The sequence below is a fragment of the Furipterus horrens genome, unplaced genomic scaffold (genome assembly GCF_987537825.1).
Source record: "Furipterus horrens unplaced genomic scaffold, mFurHor1.1.pri manual_scaffold_11, whole genome shotgun sequence".
NCBI lineage: Eukaryota > Metazoa > Chordata > Mammalia > Chiroptera > Furipteridae > Furipterus > Furipterus horrens.
Window position 1 is genome coordinate 16,620,402 of NW_028327181.1, and position 13,274 is coordinate 16,633,675.

The following is a 13,274-nucleotide window of genomic DNA, read 5'->3' on the forward strand; positions in this document are numbered from 1 at the left end:
TTATCTCCTGAAAATCTGGAAAACGCTGTTTGGTAAAAAAAAATCATCCAATTACCTCAACTGTGCCACTGATCCCAAGGGCTCATCTCAGCAGTAACTACCAGCTTGTCTTCTCTTTCAGCTCTAGAGATGTCAGACTTGATCTCAGGGATATGAAGGGATTATATTCCAGCAAAATCACCACCAGAAATTTTCACGTGCCACTGGAAACTGAAGCCATGAAGGGAACCTTATAGCTCATGTTGTCATGGTTCCTAAATCTGGTTTGTCATCAAAAATCACCTAGGGATTTTTTTTTTTAGTTGTATTTATTTTTAGAGAAAGGAGAAGGGAAGAAGAAGGAAAAGGAGAGAACCATTGTGAGAGAGAAACATCAATCAGTTGCCTCTCATACGTGCCCCAACTGGGGACTGAACCCACAACTTAGGCATGTGCTCTGACCAGGAATCAAACTGGCAACCTTTCGCTTTTGCCGGAGGATGACCAACTAACTGAGCCACACTGGTCAGGGCTCCCAGGGGGCTTTTCTTAAAACAAAGATCTTGGGCCTTGTTCAAACTCTTGGGATGAGACGAAAGAATCCACAATGTTTAAAGTTCCCCAACAGTTCTAATAATCAGCCAGGCTGGGGTACTCTCTCATTTTTCATATGAGATGAAAGTGATTAGGTCGGGTGGGACTGAGATCCAGCCCCTGGCTGCCAGCTTTGAACTTACCCCTCACAACCTGCTGCCTGTCCTGAAGTCTCACAATGTCTACTCTGGATCTAGACTACTTCCATTATTTTGAAAATCAGGAGCAGTTCCATGGCCATTTTATTCAACCAAAAGAATGGTATCTGGCTCAGTGGATTGAGCACCGGCCTTAGAACTAAAGGGTCGTTGGTTCGATTCCCAGTCAGGGCATGTGCCTGGGTTGTGGACCAGGTCCCCAGTCAGGGGTGTGTGAGAGGCAATCACACATTGATGTTTCTCTCCCTCTGTTTCTCCCTCTCTTCCCCTCTCTCTAAAAATAAATAAATAAAATCTTTAAGGAAAAAAAAAAAAAAAAAGAACGGTATCTAACTTAAGCCCAGTTCTTTACCAACAGGGGCTTCAGACCTCATGCTGTGCTAGGCCTCTCCACTCCAGTACCCTGTCACTCACTGTCCAGGGCCTAGAACTTAGGAGCTAATCAACACCGTCCTTATTTCAAACAATCACCTTTCAGGAACTGACTCATATATGGCAGTAATGCCAATCATACAAACAGTGGATGCTAAAAGAACCTATTAACACTGGTCTTTTGTGATTTTGGAAGTAGCACACTTCTTCCAAATGCCAAGTATCTTGGGATACCTTTGAAACGAGTGGGGATTTCCTGAAAGTGTGCAAGCTCATCACAGGGTGAGTCAGCTTGACAAATGCCTGGGGTCAGAGAAGCCAGTTTGGGTTCAACACTTGAGTGCAGTCATAAGATCAGTCTCACAAATACTTTACTAGTCTAAAGGAAAAGATTATATTTATAAAGGAAACTAATGCCGTGGAAAATAAACAGAGTTCAGCATGCTTTGAAAATGTGCCTCACATACAATGCAACTACCCTTCACCAAAGGATTCTGTGGTATAACACTAGAAAACAGAACACCTTCTGGTTTTCTTGGTCTGAAGTAGGTTATTATAAAGTACAAAGCATACAAACAGGCCAAATGGCAGGCACATGAGCACACAGACACACAACTTTTAGGATAATGGCCACAACTAGATCTGCACGGCCAGCTGACTACGTCAGTTTTACAGACTGCTGGAAATCAAGTGAAATCCTTTTACTGGTTTCCGCTGGAGAAAGAGGGTCAAAATTAAAGTCAAGCAGGATTTTAGGAGTAAGCCTATAATATGTAGCATGTAATGCCAACCAATAATTCCTAGATAAACTACATTAGAGCTGGATGGACTCTCAGAGTCATGTTCCAATCCAAGCCACTGTTTTATAGTTGAAGATACAGAGGACCAGATGAATGTGATGGATCCTAGTTCACACAGCCACTGAGGAGCAAGCTGGGACTCACCTTCAGGAGTCAGATGCCCTGGCCACTGGATTCAGCTCAGCTGATTACCACTATGGAGTGGCTCATGAGGAAACCCAATGCATCATTCCAGACACCATAACATCTTTACTTGCACTCCCCTCTTTTGTCCAGGCTACCAAGACCTATTGATATTTCAGATTTTTTCATCTGTTAAATTATGGCTACAGCCCTGGCTGGTGTGGCTCAGTGAATTGAGTGCCAGCCTGCAAACCAAAGGGTTGCTGGTTCGATATCTAGTCAGGGCACATGCCTGGGTTGTGGGCCAGGTCCCCAGTTAGGGGTTCATGAGAGGTAAACACACATTGACGTTTCTCTCCCTTTCTCTCTTCCATCCCCGTCTCTCTAAAAATAAATAAATAAATATTTTTAAAAAATTATGTCTACAAAGAAGGCAATTTTTAAACTTACACATTTATATTCAGTTTGAGCATTTATTGAACATCTGCTCTGAGTCGGGTACGGTCCTGGGCCCCAGGAAGCACAGATGAATAAGACAGTTCATTATGCACCACACATGGCTCAACAACACTGACGCCTGCTCCTTATCATGTGGCCCTATTGTGGGCGGAGGATTCTGAGCAATAACAATAAAGGAATTCGATTATTTCAGTCTGGTTCCTGGTGAGAACTTATCCACATCCCAAAAGTCCAACCGTTTCAGCTCATCCTCAGGCTGAGAAGGGCACGAACAGCCAGGATGCCAGCTCCAACGTGTATAAGGCATGAACTCTGAGGACTTCAACAGCAGGAAATTTCTCCTCAGAGCCCTTGCGGAGACCAGGAACCCCTGGTAGGTCTGGGGACAGAAGGGAAGCCTGGCCTGACACTGAAGATGTAACTTCTGTATCTGGCCAAAAGTCCATTGGAACCAAGAGCTCCAAGAAAGAACATCTCACTTTTTCAAACACTTCAACCTTGGGGGCATTTACAAAGTGACGGGCAGTTGTGCTGCATGAGAAATCAAGGTGGTTCCATCTTATTCCTACCTCCCAGTGACCAGCGAGTTTGGGCGGAATCTCCAGTCCCAGCTTCTCCAGCTCTCGCTCCCTGTACTTCTCATACTGCCGGTAACCTGCATAGCCGCCGCCAGTCACAAACAGAAAGGGCAGGGGGCGCAACAGGAACAGGGTTCGAGCAGGGGCAGTGTGGACCTTTCTGGCATCTGTAACAACAACAACAACAACAACACAAAAACAGGAAAATGTTGAGCCTGGGAAAAGGGACAGGAGTGAGTCATACAAACACAGCACCAATGGGAGGGCCAGGAAAAGTCAGAGTATCTTAGACACTCTCAGTAAAGGTGACTGGACCCTGGAGGGATCTCACAGATAGGAGTAACCCTGAGTCACTACTGAGACCCTTCTGTCTCCACATTCTTCTATCAATTAGCAAGAAACAAGCATCCTTCCTATGAAATTACAATGCATTGTACCTCAATTGCCACTACGGTCATAGAATTTAAGAAAACAATGAATAGCAAAGAGGTCAAGAAACTAATCAAGGTTGCCCAGTTGGCCACCAACTGTGGACTCAAGCCAGGTACCATTTCTCAGCCAGGGCTCTTTGATCTTACTTTAACGATGCAGGTCCACTTCTAACTGGACACCCCTATTCTCAAACGCAAAAACTCATAAACTCTTACAGTTCAACAATCCAATTTAAAAATGTACAAAGGATTTAGATATACCTTTAAAGAAGATATATGAATGGTGAAAAAGCACACGAAACGATGTTCAACATTTGTTATGGGTTGAATTGCGCCCTCCCAAAATTCACACATTGAAACCCTAACCCCCCGTAACTCAGAGGTAATCAAGTTAAAATAAAGTCCTCAGGGTGAGCCTGAATCCAATATGACTGATGTCCTTATAAAAAGAGGAAATCTGGACACAGACATGCACACAGGGAGAATGGCATGTGAAGATGAAGGCAGAGATTGGGGTGATGCGTCTACAAGCCAAGGAAGCCAAAGACTGCCAGCAAACCATTAGAAGCTAGACAAGTGTCAGGGAACAGATTCTCCCTCACAGCCCTCAGAAGGAAGCAAGCCTTTGACATCTTGATCTCAGACCGCTAGTCTCCAGAACTGTGAAAGGATACATTTCTATTGTTTAAGTCACTTGGTGTATGATACTTTGGTACAGCAGCCCTAGCAAATTAGTACAACATCACTAGTAATCAGGGAAATGCAAAACAAAACCACAGTGAGATACCACTTCACACCCACTAGGATTGTTATAATCAAAAAGATAAGTGTTGGCAAGGATGTGGAGAAATCTGAACAATCATATACACTACTGGTGGGATTGTAAAATGAGGCAGCCACTTTGAAAACCAGTTTGTCAGCTCCTCAATAAAATTATCATATAACCCAGCAATTCTGCTCTTAGGTATATACCTAAAAGTGAAACATACACCTATGCAAAAACTTATATAAGAATGTCCAACAGAAACATTATACATAACACAAAAAATAGAAACACTCCAAATGTCCAACAACTGATGACTGGATAAACAAAATGTGATATATCCATACATTGGAATACGTGTTATTTGATAATAAAAAGGAATGAAGCATTGACTCATGCTACAACGTGAACCCTGAAAACATTACATAAAAGAAGCCAGACACAAAAGGCTTTATGTTGTGTGATTCCGTTTATATGGGGTGTCCAGTACAGGAAACACACGATGGAGACATAAGGCACTCTGGTGATTACCTGGCACTGGGGGGAGGGAAAAATGGGGAGTGACAGCTTAATGGGTCAAGTGTTCATGGAGGGGGAAGGAGGGAATGTTCTAAAGTTAGAGGTGATGGCTGCACAGCTCTGTAAATATACTAAAAACCACTGAACCGCATACCTAACCCTGAGTGCCATCCATAATTCGAAATTTGGATCAACATGAGAAAAAGTTGTATCAATATATAACCTGAGGTACAAAAAAAGAGAACAAAACATAAAATATAAATTATTCCATTGTTATGTACATTTACAGCCATTGAAAAAGCGTCTCTGGGAGCGACGCTGGAACTTTTAGGAAAATTTGTCACTGTCACTCACAGCAATGTTGGTACTCAAAGGGTTAAAAGGTGAATTTGTTTTTTAATGGTTTGTGAATTCTATCTCAATAAAATTGTTATAAAACAATATTTTAAGAGCTGAATTCTCAATAGCCTGTGCAAAACCTGAGAGCACTCCCTTCGTACTGCCTTTGACTTCCAATGAAAGGTAATTGTTCTGCTCCGGACGTCTCTGTCCCTCTGTCATGTTTTTGTTGTTGCTGTTTTTTATTAATGAGCAAAAAACGATGTCATTAATCTCTTCCATTTGCTAATTATTCCTAATGAACCCTTACCACTTAATAACTAAATATTCTACCTCTGATGACCAAGAAAGACTTGCTAAAAAGCAAGAAAATTTTTTTCTCTTTCTAAACTATTTGGTGATGAGAGAACTGTTGTATTCTCCCTGCACTGAGCCCAGACCCAGACCGACTTGTCCTGCTCTCCCGAATGCGGTCTGGTGCACTGGCTTTCCTTCAATTACAGGTCTCTTTCTCTTGCCTTCTCTAAGTAGAAAGTACCCTCCACTCCTGACCACTGCTCTGCTGGGTTTGTCACTTCATAAAAGCACAGCTTTTCTGCAATTCCAAGATAATAGCTTAATTTCTGAGGTTCCACCTTCACCTTTCATGTGATTCCTACGTGTTCCAGCATGCAGGTCCTAATTAAACAACATCCAGATGTACTCCTGTCAACTACAACATGCTTTTTGTTTCTGTTCTCATTAACCATCTCATTTTATTCCCAAGGTACTCTTACCAGGCAGTTAAAAATAAGCTTCCAGTATGAAGAATTAAAAGGATATCTAGATAATAAAGACAATACACATTTTCGAAAGGGGTCAAAGAGCTGGTTACAAGAGCAAAAAAAGTTCATAATCCACAGTGGGGAACTGATGTACTCATGAGTACTTCCTGCTTGTATGAGGGTAAACCACGTTAACCCTCTTTGAAGAGCAATTTGGCATAAATATAAAATTGTAAAATACATAAACCTTTGATTCAGTAACTCTACCTTTACAAATATATCCTGAAGATACACAAAGATATGCTTCTATAGGATCACCTACAGCAGAAAAAGACTAGAAACAAATGCCCAACATGAAATGGTACAATCATACAACAGACTAGTATGCAGCCAGTAAAAACAGTGAGATAATAATAGCTAATGCTTCAGTGATAACTACATGCCAGGCCCTGTAAACACTTCACAGGTACAATTTCATTTAATATTAACAAAAACTCTATGGATCAGGTGCGATGTTTATCCCAATTTACTAATGAGCAAACTGAAGCACAGAGAGGCCAATACCCTCTCTAGTTGTTACTTACTTGTAGAAAAGGCTCTGAGAGGAAGCTTCCTTAAGGATTGTAGGAAATGGCTCAGGGCAGTGTTTTCACAGCAGTGGAAGCTACAATCAAGCAAAAAATGAACCATTAAACATTTTTCTTAAAATAAAAAAAAAAATTAGATCAATGGCAAAATCTGAATAGTCTACAGATTTAGCAATAGTACTGTATCAATGTTACAGTACTATTTCCTGGTTTTGACCATTGTACTGTGGTTATGTAAGAAAATGTTCTTGTAGGAAAAAGGCTGAAATATTTAAAGGTAAAGGGGCATCAAGCCTGTAACTTACTCTCAAGTGTTTCAGAAAAAAATGTTCTCTCTCTCTCTCTCTCTCTCTCTCTCTCTCTCTCTCTCACACACACACACACGCGCGCGTGCGCGCAAAGAGAGAAAGATGGCCCTGGCTGGGTAGCCCAGTTAGTCATCCCTATATGCCAAGATCACGAGTTCAATCTCCAGTCAGGCCAAAACAGAAAACCAACCAAGAATGCATAAATAAGTGGAAAAACAAATCAATGTTTCTCTCTCTCTCTCTCACTAAAAACAAAACAAAACAAAAAAACATCAGTGTAAAAAGAAAAAAGAGAGGAAGGAGGAGGAGGACAGAAGAATAAAGCAAATGTAGTCAACATTCGGAGAATCTGGCTAAAGGGTATTCAGGAATTCTGTGTATTATTTTTATAACATTTCTGTAAGTCTGAAACTATTTCACAATAAAAGGATACTTTTTCTTAATTAAGCGTAAGCTCATAATAAGCAGTACAGCCAGCACTATTACACAGAGCCAGCCATGTTTCTGCCCCACAAAAGAAGAGCTGCACATAGTCCTATAAACATCTAGCTCCTACTTGTTAAACAATATACCATTGCAGGTGGCTAAAATTTTACATTTTAAATGGTTGTCTTGGAAAATGAGGCCACAAATAAACCGTGCTGAACTATTCTAATCTACTTCAAGTCTGGAAGGCTCACCTGGTTTAGAATTTCTGGATTATCTTTAGTGGCTACTTTGCCACAAAAGCTACTTTGACAGAGTGAATAGGTTTCAGTCGTTCTGAGAGAAAAAAAAATTTTTTTTTCATAGCCTTTAAGCTCTAAGGAAATATTTCGGATTTAGTTTGTTTCTCTTCTTTGTTTCACTCTTCACCTGAGGAAACTAGACACACTCCCAATGGCAATAAGTGACTGTACCAGCAAGTAAAGCATTAATGAATTTTTAGTTATCAATTGGATCTCCCCTTAATTAAATAGCACACATCTCACTTTCAATTCAGACAGCGCTTCAGTTTTCCCAAATATTGACCTGAAATCTAAAGTAAAGAAACTATAGCCTTGTCAATAAGGGTTTCTTTTTTCCTTGGAGCCGTTTATGATAGACACAATAATTTATTATAAATGTCTAAATTGCTGTTTTTGTGGAAAACAAAACTACATCTACGATTTTCATACAATAATATTTATTTTCATGGATATTTAGTAGTTATGTCTTCTATAGATATCCTGTAAATGTTATCAGATTTAGGCACCTTTATTTTTCCACATGAAATTTCCTTGACTTAAAAGCACCCTTACACCACGGTGCAAATATGGCTAATGGGATGAATCTGATCCTCCTACAGGCAAATAGGTTTCTATGGAGAAAAAGCACGGACAGTGATAATCACCACCCCTGAGGCCAGAGAGACGCACAGCTGTGACCACAAAGAGGATGCTGCAATATGAACGTTCTTTCAGCACTGAACAATGCTCATCTCTCAGAATGGATACGCCCACCACAAAAGCGAAAAACCTAAGACTGAGCTTTCCAAACAGAATTAGAACAAGAAGTGTAAAAATTACTAAAGGGTACATTGTTGTGTTCTGTACACTGCTATACACTGTTCTAGAATTAATGCTGAACCTCCTAACAAAAGAATGTTTGCAGACTGTTGAGTAAGATTTGTTGGGGGGCCTGGGGAGGGGCAGAGGGGAGGTAATCAGCTCCCCACCATAACCAGATGCACCGCACTCAGGTGGTTTGTTTTGAGTCGGGGGCTGCCCCCTCAGCAGCCATGCCTGGGATACAGAACTGGCCTCTCCTACACTGCTGTAGCCTCGGCTCCCAGAACAAGTGCCTGGCAAATGCCCCAATTACACCAGTTTCTTTTATTAATGGATCATTCCTATCCTCATATAAAGCTGTACTTTGTCCAATCTTACACAAATACTGTCCACTCACTTTTTGCTCTTTCATAACAAACTTTTAAAAAAGAGCTATGCTCACTGTCACCATGTCCTCACCTCCTAGTCCCCCTTAATCCTACTCCACCAGGCCGTTGCTCCTATCACATCACCTCGTCAAGGACACCAACCTCCATGTTGCCAACACCAATGCGCATTTCTTGGGCCTCATGTTATTTACGTCTCAACAGCATTTGCCAAAACTGATCTTTTTCTCTTAAAAAAAAAAAATAATCCAGATATAATTAAAATTTAACACCATATCAGTTTCAGGTGCACAACATAACTCGATATTTGTATATATTGTAAAATGATCGCCATAATAAGTCTAGTTAACATTCGTCACCACACAGTTCCAATTTTTTGGTTCTGATGGGAACTTCTAAGATGTACTTTCTTAGCAACTTTCAAGTACAGCAGTCCTTCTCTATATTGCGGTTCACTTATCACGGCCTCATTGTATCGCGGGATTTTAAAAAATATTATATTTATTTATCGCGGATTTTTTGCTATATCGCAGGATTTTGTGGTACTGTATACGTATGTTGTTAAAGTTACGTAGGTTTAAGAGTGTAGAATATGTTTATAAGTCGTCGTCGTCGTCGGCAGCTGTCCATCTCGAGAGACGATGGCGTAGCTTCTTTTTTTTTTTTCAGATTTAATGTGTTTTATTGATTAAAATATTACATTTGTGCCAATTTCCCTTCCCTCTGCTCCCCTCCACCCGGTGGCCACCCCTCCCTCCAGTTGTCCCCCCCTTTTAGATTATGTCCATTAGTTGTGCATACAGTTCCTCCCAACCTCTCTCCGTCTATTCCATTCCCTCCTACCTTGATCCCCAATTCCTATATCATCTCCCTCCCTTTCCCCATTCCCCCTCCCTGTTGACCTCCCCCCAATATGCTTCCCGTACCCACAGTTCCTTTTCCACTCTCGTTGCCTGTTTAGTTTGCCTTTGTTTCATCTCCTTAGCTTCTGTTTTTTAAACCAGTCCCTTTAACATCTCATATAACAGTGGTTTGGATCTAATGAACTCTTTCAGTTTTATTTTGTCCTGGAAACACTTTCTCTGTCCTTCTATTCTGAATGACAATTTCGCTGGATAGAGTATTCGTGGTTGTAGGTTTTGGATTTTCATTACTTTGAATATTTCTTGCCAGTCCCTTCTTGCCTGTAGGGTTTCCCTTGAGAAGTCTGCTGATAGTCTAATTGGGACCCCTTTGTACATAATTCTTTTCTTCTCTCTTGCTGCTTTTAAGATTCTCTCTTAATCTTTAATTTTTGACATTTTGATTATAATGTGTCTTGGAGTGGTTCTCCCTGGGTCCAGTCTCTTGGGAATTCTCCTTGCTTCCTGGACCTGCAAGTCTATTCCCTTCCCCAAGTCTGGGAAGTTCTCCTTTATTATATTTTCACTCAATTTTTCAAGTTCTAGTTCATCTTCCTCATTCTCTGGCAAACCAATGATTCTTATGTTGGGCCTTTTATAGCTGTCCCAGAGGTTTCTGATCCTCTCATTGTTGCTTCCCATTTCCTCTCGCTGCATTGGTTGATTGCTTATTCCTTCTCCATATTCCAGTTTGTTGAAATGAACTCTGGATTTTTTTTCCTCACCATCTGTCTCGTATGCGGTTTTGTTCCTTTCGTTATGAAAGTTTTTCGCTTCTTTCTTATCTTTTTCCTGCTCTTTTGTGAATTCTGTAAGCCACCTGATAACAATGGCCCAGAACTGAGCCTCTGACAGGTTTCTTATCCGTTCATCTGTCAGGTTCTCTATCTGCTGCCTGGTGAGCTGTGTCACCGGTATTTCTATAGTTGTCTGCCACATTTTGACAGATGCGTTTTGTTTTCTTGGGCCGGCTGTCGGGGGCAGTGCCTGTGTACTCGTAATGACCCAGCGACCGGCGCCGTTTGGCGTCACAAGTCAGCGACCGGCGCCTGTCTGCGACCTATTTCGCAGCCCTGTGGTGCTTTCTTTCTTTGGGGGCGGGGGTCCAAGATGGTTTCACACAGTTATTCAGCTAGGAGACCGGGATCCATCCTCCCGCCCCCCTGGGCCTCACTGTTCAAGGCGATGCGGTGGCCGCTCTCCCCAGCGCTGGGGTCGGTCACGCACTGCCAGGGGCTTGACTGCCGCCGGGATTTTTCGCCGCCCCGCCGCTCAGCAAACAGCTTTGCCCTCTTTAACTCTTACCTGCCCGAATGGCACCGCTGGTTTATAACTTCATATGTTGGGCTTCCGTGTAGTTTTATTTTCTGGAATTTCTAGTTATCCTTTGTTTTGAAGTAGTTGTATTCCTCTCTAGTTGTAGAGGGAGACTTAGCGTGTCCGTCTAAGCCTCCATCTTGGCCGGAAGTCTGATGGCGTAGCTTCTTGAGAGTCTATCTGCACCGCCGAGAATGGCTGTGCAGTCCGACTCGGGAGTGACAATCCCTGCCGCACTTGTTACAGGTGAAGGCAGATGGCCGTTGTTGCTGCTGTTGACGCTGCTTCCGCCTCGATCTTTTCTGGGCCGCCTCCTCGTTGCGCGCAGCCTCTGCCCGTGACGTACCTTGCCTGACCGCGAGCCTCCAGGCTAGGCGGTCGTCTGCTTGAACTTCCCATGTGTTGAGATTGATGGAGCATTGTGTCATGTCCTTTTTGCAGATGTCTTTGAACCGCAGTTTTGGGCGCCCTGTCATCCTCTGGCCTTCTGCTAGCTCGCCGTAGAGGAGGTCTTTGGGAATACGGCCTGCATCCATTCTTTTGACATGGCCGAGCCACCTGAGGCGTCTCTCACTAAGAACTGCATGCAAACTGCTCATGTTGGCTCGCTTCAGCACCTCGGTGTTGGGGACCTTATCCTGCCAGGCGACATGCAGGATGCGTCACAGGCACCTCATGTGGAAGCTGTTGAGTTTCCTTTCGTGCCTTGCGTAGGTGGTCCATGTCTCGCTGCCATAGAGGAGAGTACTGAGTACGCAGGCTTGGTAGATGCGCAGTCTGGTTTTCTCAGTGAGGCTGGAGTTGTTCCACGCTCGCCGGTTCAGTTTGGCCATAACTGTGGCTGCCCTGGCGATTCTCCGGTTGACCTCCAAGTCGACTGACAGAGAGCTCGAGATGGTGGACCCGAGGTAAGTGAAGTCGTTGACAACCTCCAGGGTGTATCCGTCGATGGTGATGCATGGGGGAGTCCCCGTGCCTTGAGCCATAACGTTCGTCTTCGTCAGGCTGATGGCTAGTCCGAACTCCTTGCATGCGTGGGAAAGGCAAGTGACTAGCTGCTGGAGTCCCTCTTCGGAGTGTGATGTCAAGGCTGCGTCGTCAGCGAAGAGCATCTCACGGATGAGCACCTCTTTGACTTTGTTCTTGGCTCGTAGACGGGCCAGGTTGTAGAGCTTGCCATCGGATCTGGTGTGAATGAAGACACCCTCGCTGCAGTCCTTAAAGGCGTATTGGAGGAGCATGGAGAAGAAGATTCCGAACAGCGTAGGCGCGAGGACGCAGCCCTGCTTTACTCCGCTGCTGACTGGGAAGGCCTCAGAGGTTGCGCCGTCGTAGGACACCGTGCTGTGCATGTTGTCGTGAAAGGACATGACCACAGCAAGCAGATGTGGTGGACAGCCAATCTTCCGTAGCAAGCTGAAGAGTCCGCTTCGACTGACCAGATCAAACGCCTTCGTGAGGTCGATAAAGGCGAGGTAGAGTGGTTTATGCTGCTCGTGACACTTCTCCTGCAGCTGGCGTAGGGAGAAGATCATGTCCACTGTTGATCGGCCAGCTCTGAAGCCACACTGGGACTCTGGGTAGACGCGGGAAGCAAGGGTCTGCAGGCGGGCAAGAGCGACCCGGGCGAATACTTTGCTGACGACGCTGAGGAGAGAGATGCCCCGGTAGTTGTGGCAGTCGCTCCGGTCTCCTTTGTTCTTGTACATGGTGATAATGTTGGCGTCTCTCATATCCTGAGGGATGTAACCCTCTCCCAGTACACTTCAAGCTCTACGGGCTGCCAGGAACAAAGTCCAGAAGACCGCCCGCCACTGTGCCAACACCTATTAGCTAAACCTGTGCAGAAGCATCCAGGAAGCCGCCGATATAGGCAACGCACGAGGAATGTATGAGGGTATCAAGAAGGCAACAGGCCCAATCCCCTCCAAGATCGCCCCCCTTAAGTCCAAGACAGGTGAGGTCATCACTGACCAGGAACAGCAAATGCGGCGGTGGACCGAGCACTACCTCGAGCTGTACGCAACGAGGAACACTGTAACAGACACTGCTCTTAACGCCATCCCAGACCTACCAGTCATGGAGGAGCTAGACACCCCACCTACTGCGGCAGAGCTCGGCAAAGCCATCGACCGCCTCGCTTGCGGGAAAGCACCAGGAAGCGACGGAATCCCTCCAGAAATCCTAAAGAGCAGGAAACCAGTCCTGCTACAGCCGCTCCACCATCTATCTACTCTGTCTCTGCTGGAAGGAGGGTTACATCCCCCAGGATGTTTATAAGTAGTGTTTATAAAAGCGTGGAAAAGGTTAATAAGGGAGTGGGAAAGGTTAATAAGGGACTGGGAACAGTTTATAAGTGTGTGGGA

At 44.0% G+C, this 13,274-nt stretch overlaps 1 protein-coding gene across 3 annotated transcripts in view; it reads right to left on the reverse strand.

Annotated features, from left to right (window-relative positions):
* Window positions 1–13,274, reverse strand: part of PISD (phosphatidylserine decarboxylase) — a 35,595-nt gene that overhangs the window by 17,559 nt on the left and 4,762 nt on the right. Inside the window, exons 1-3 of one of the 3 annotated variants that reach the window (XM_090291617.1) lie at window positions 8,816–8,909; window positions 6,464–6,543; window positions 3,055–3,230 (exon numbers count right to left, since the gene is read on the reverse strand). In XM_090291617.1, coding sequence (XP_090147743.1) covers window positions 3,055–3,230; window positions 6,464–6,543; window positions 8,816–8,874 — 315 coding nt within the window. In that variant the 5' untranslated portion in view covers window positions 8,875–8,909. Of the gene's footprint in view, window positions 1–3,054; window positions 3,231–6,463; window positions 6,544–8,815; window positions 8,910–13,274 lie in introns of those variants that run through there. The other 2 variants (XM_090291616.1, XM_090291618.1) reach the window with 2 other exon arrangements.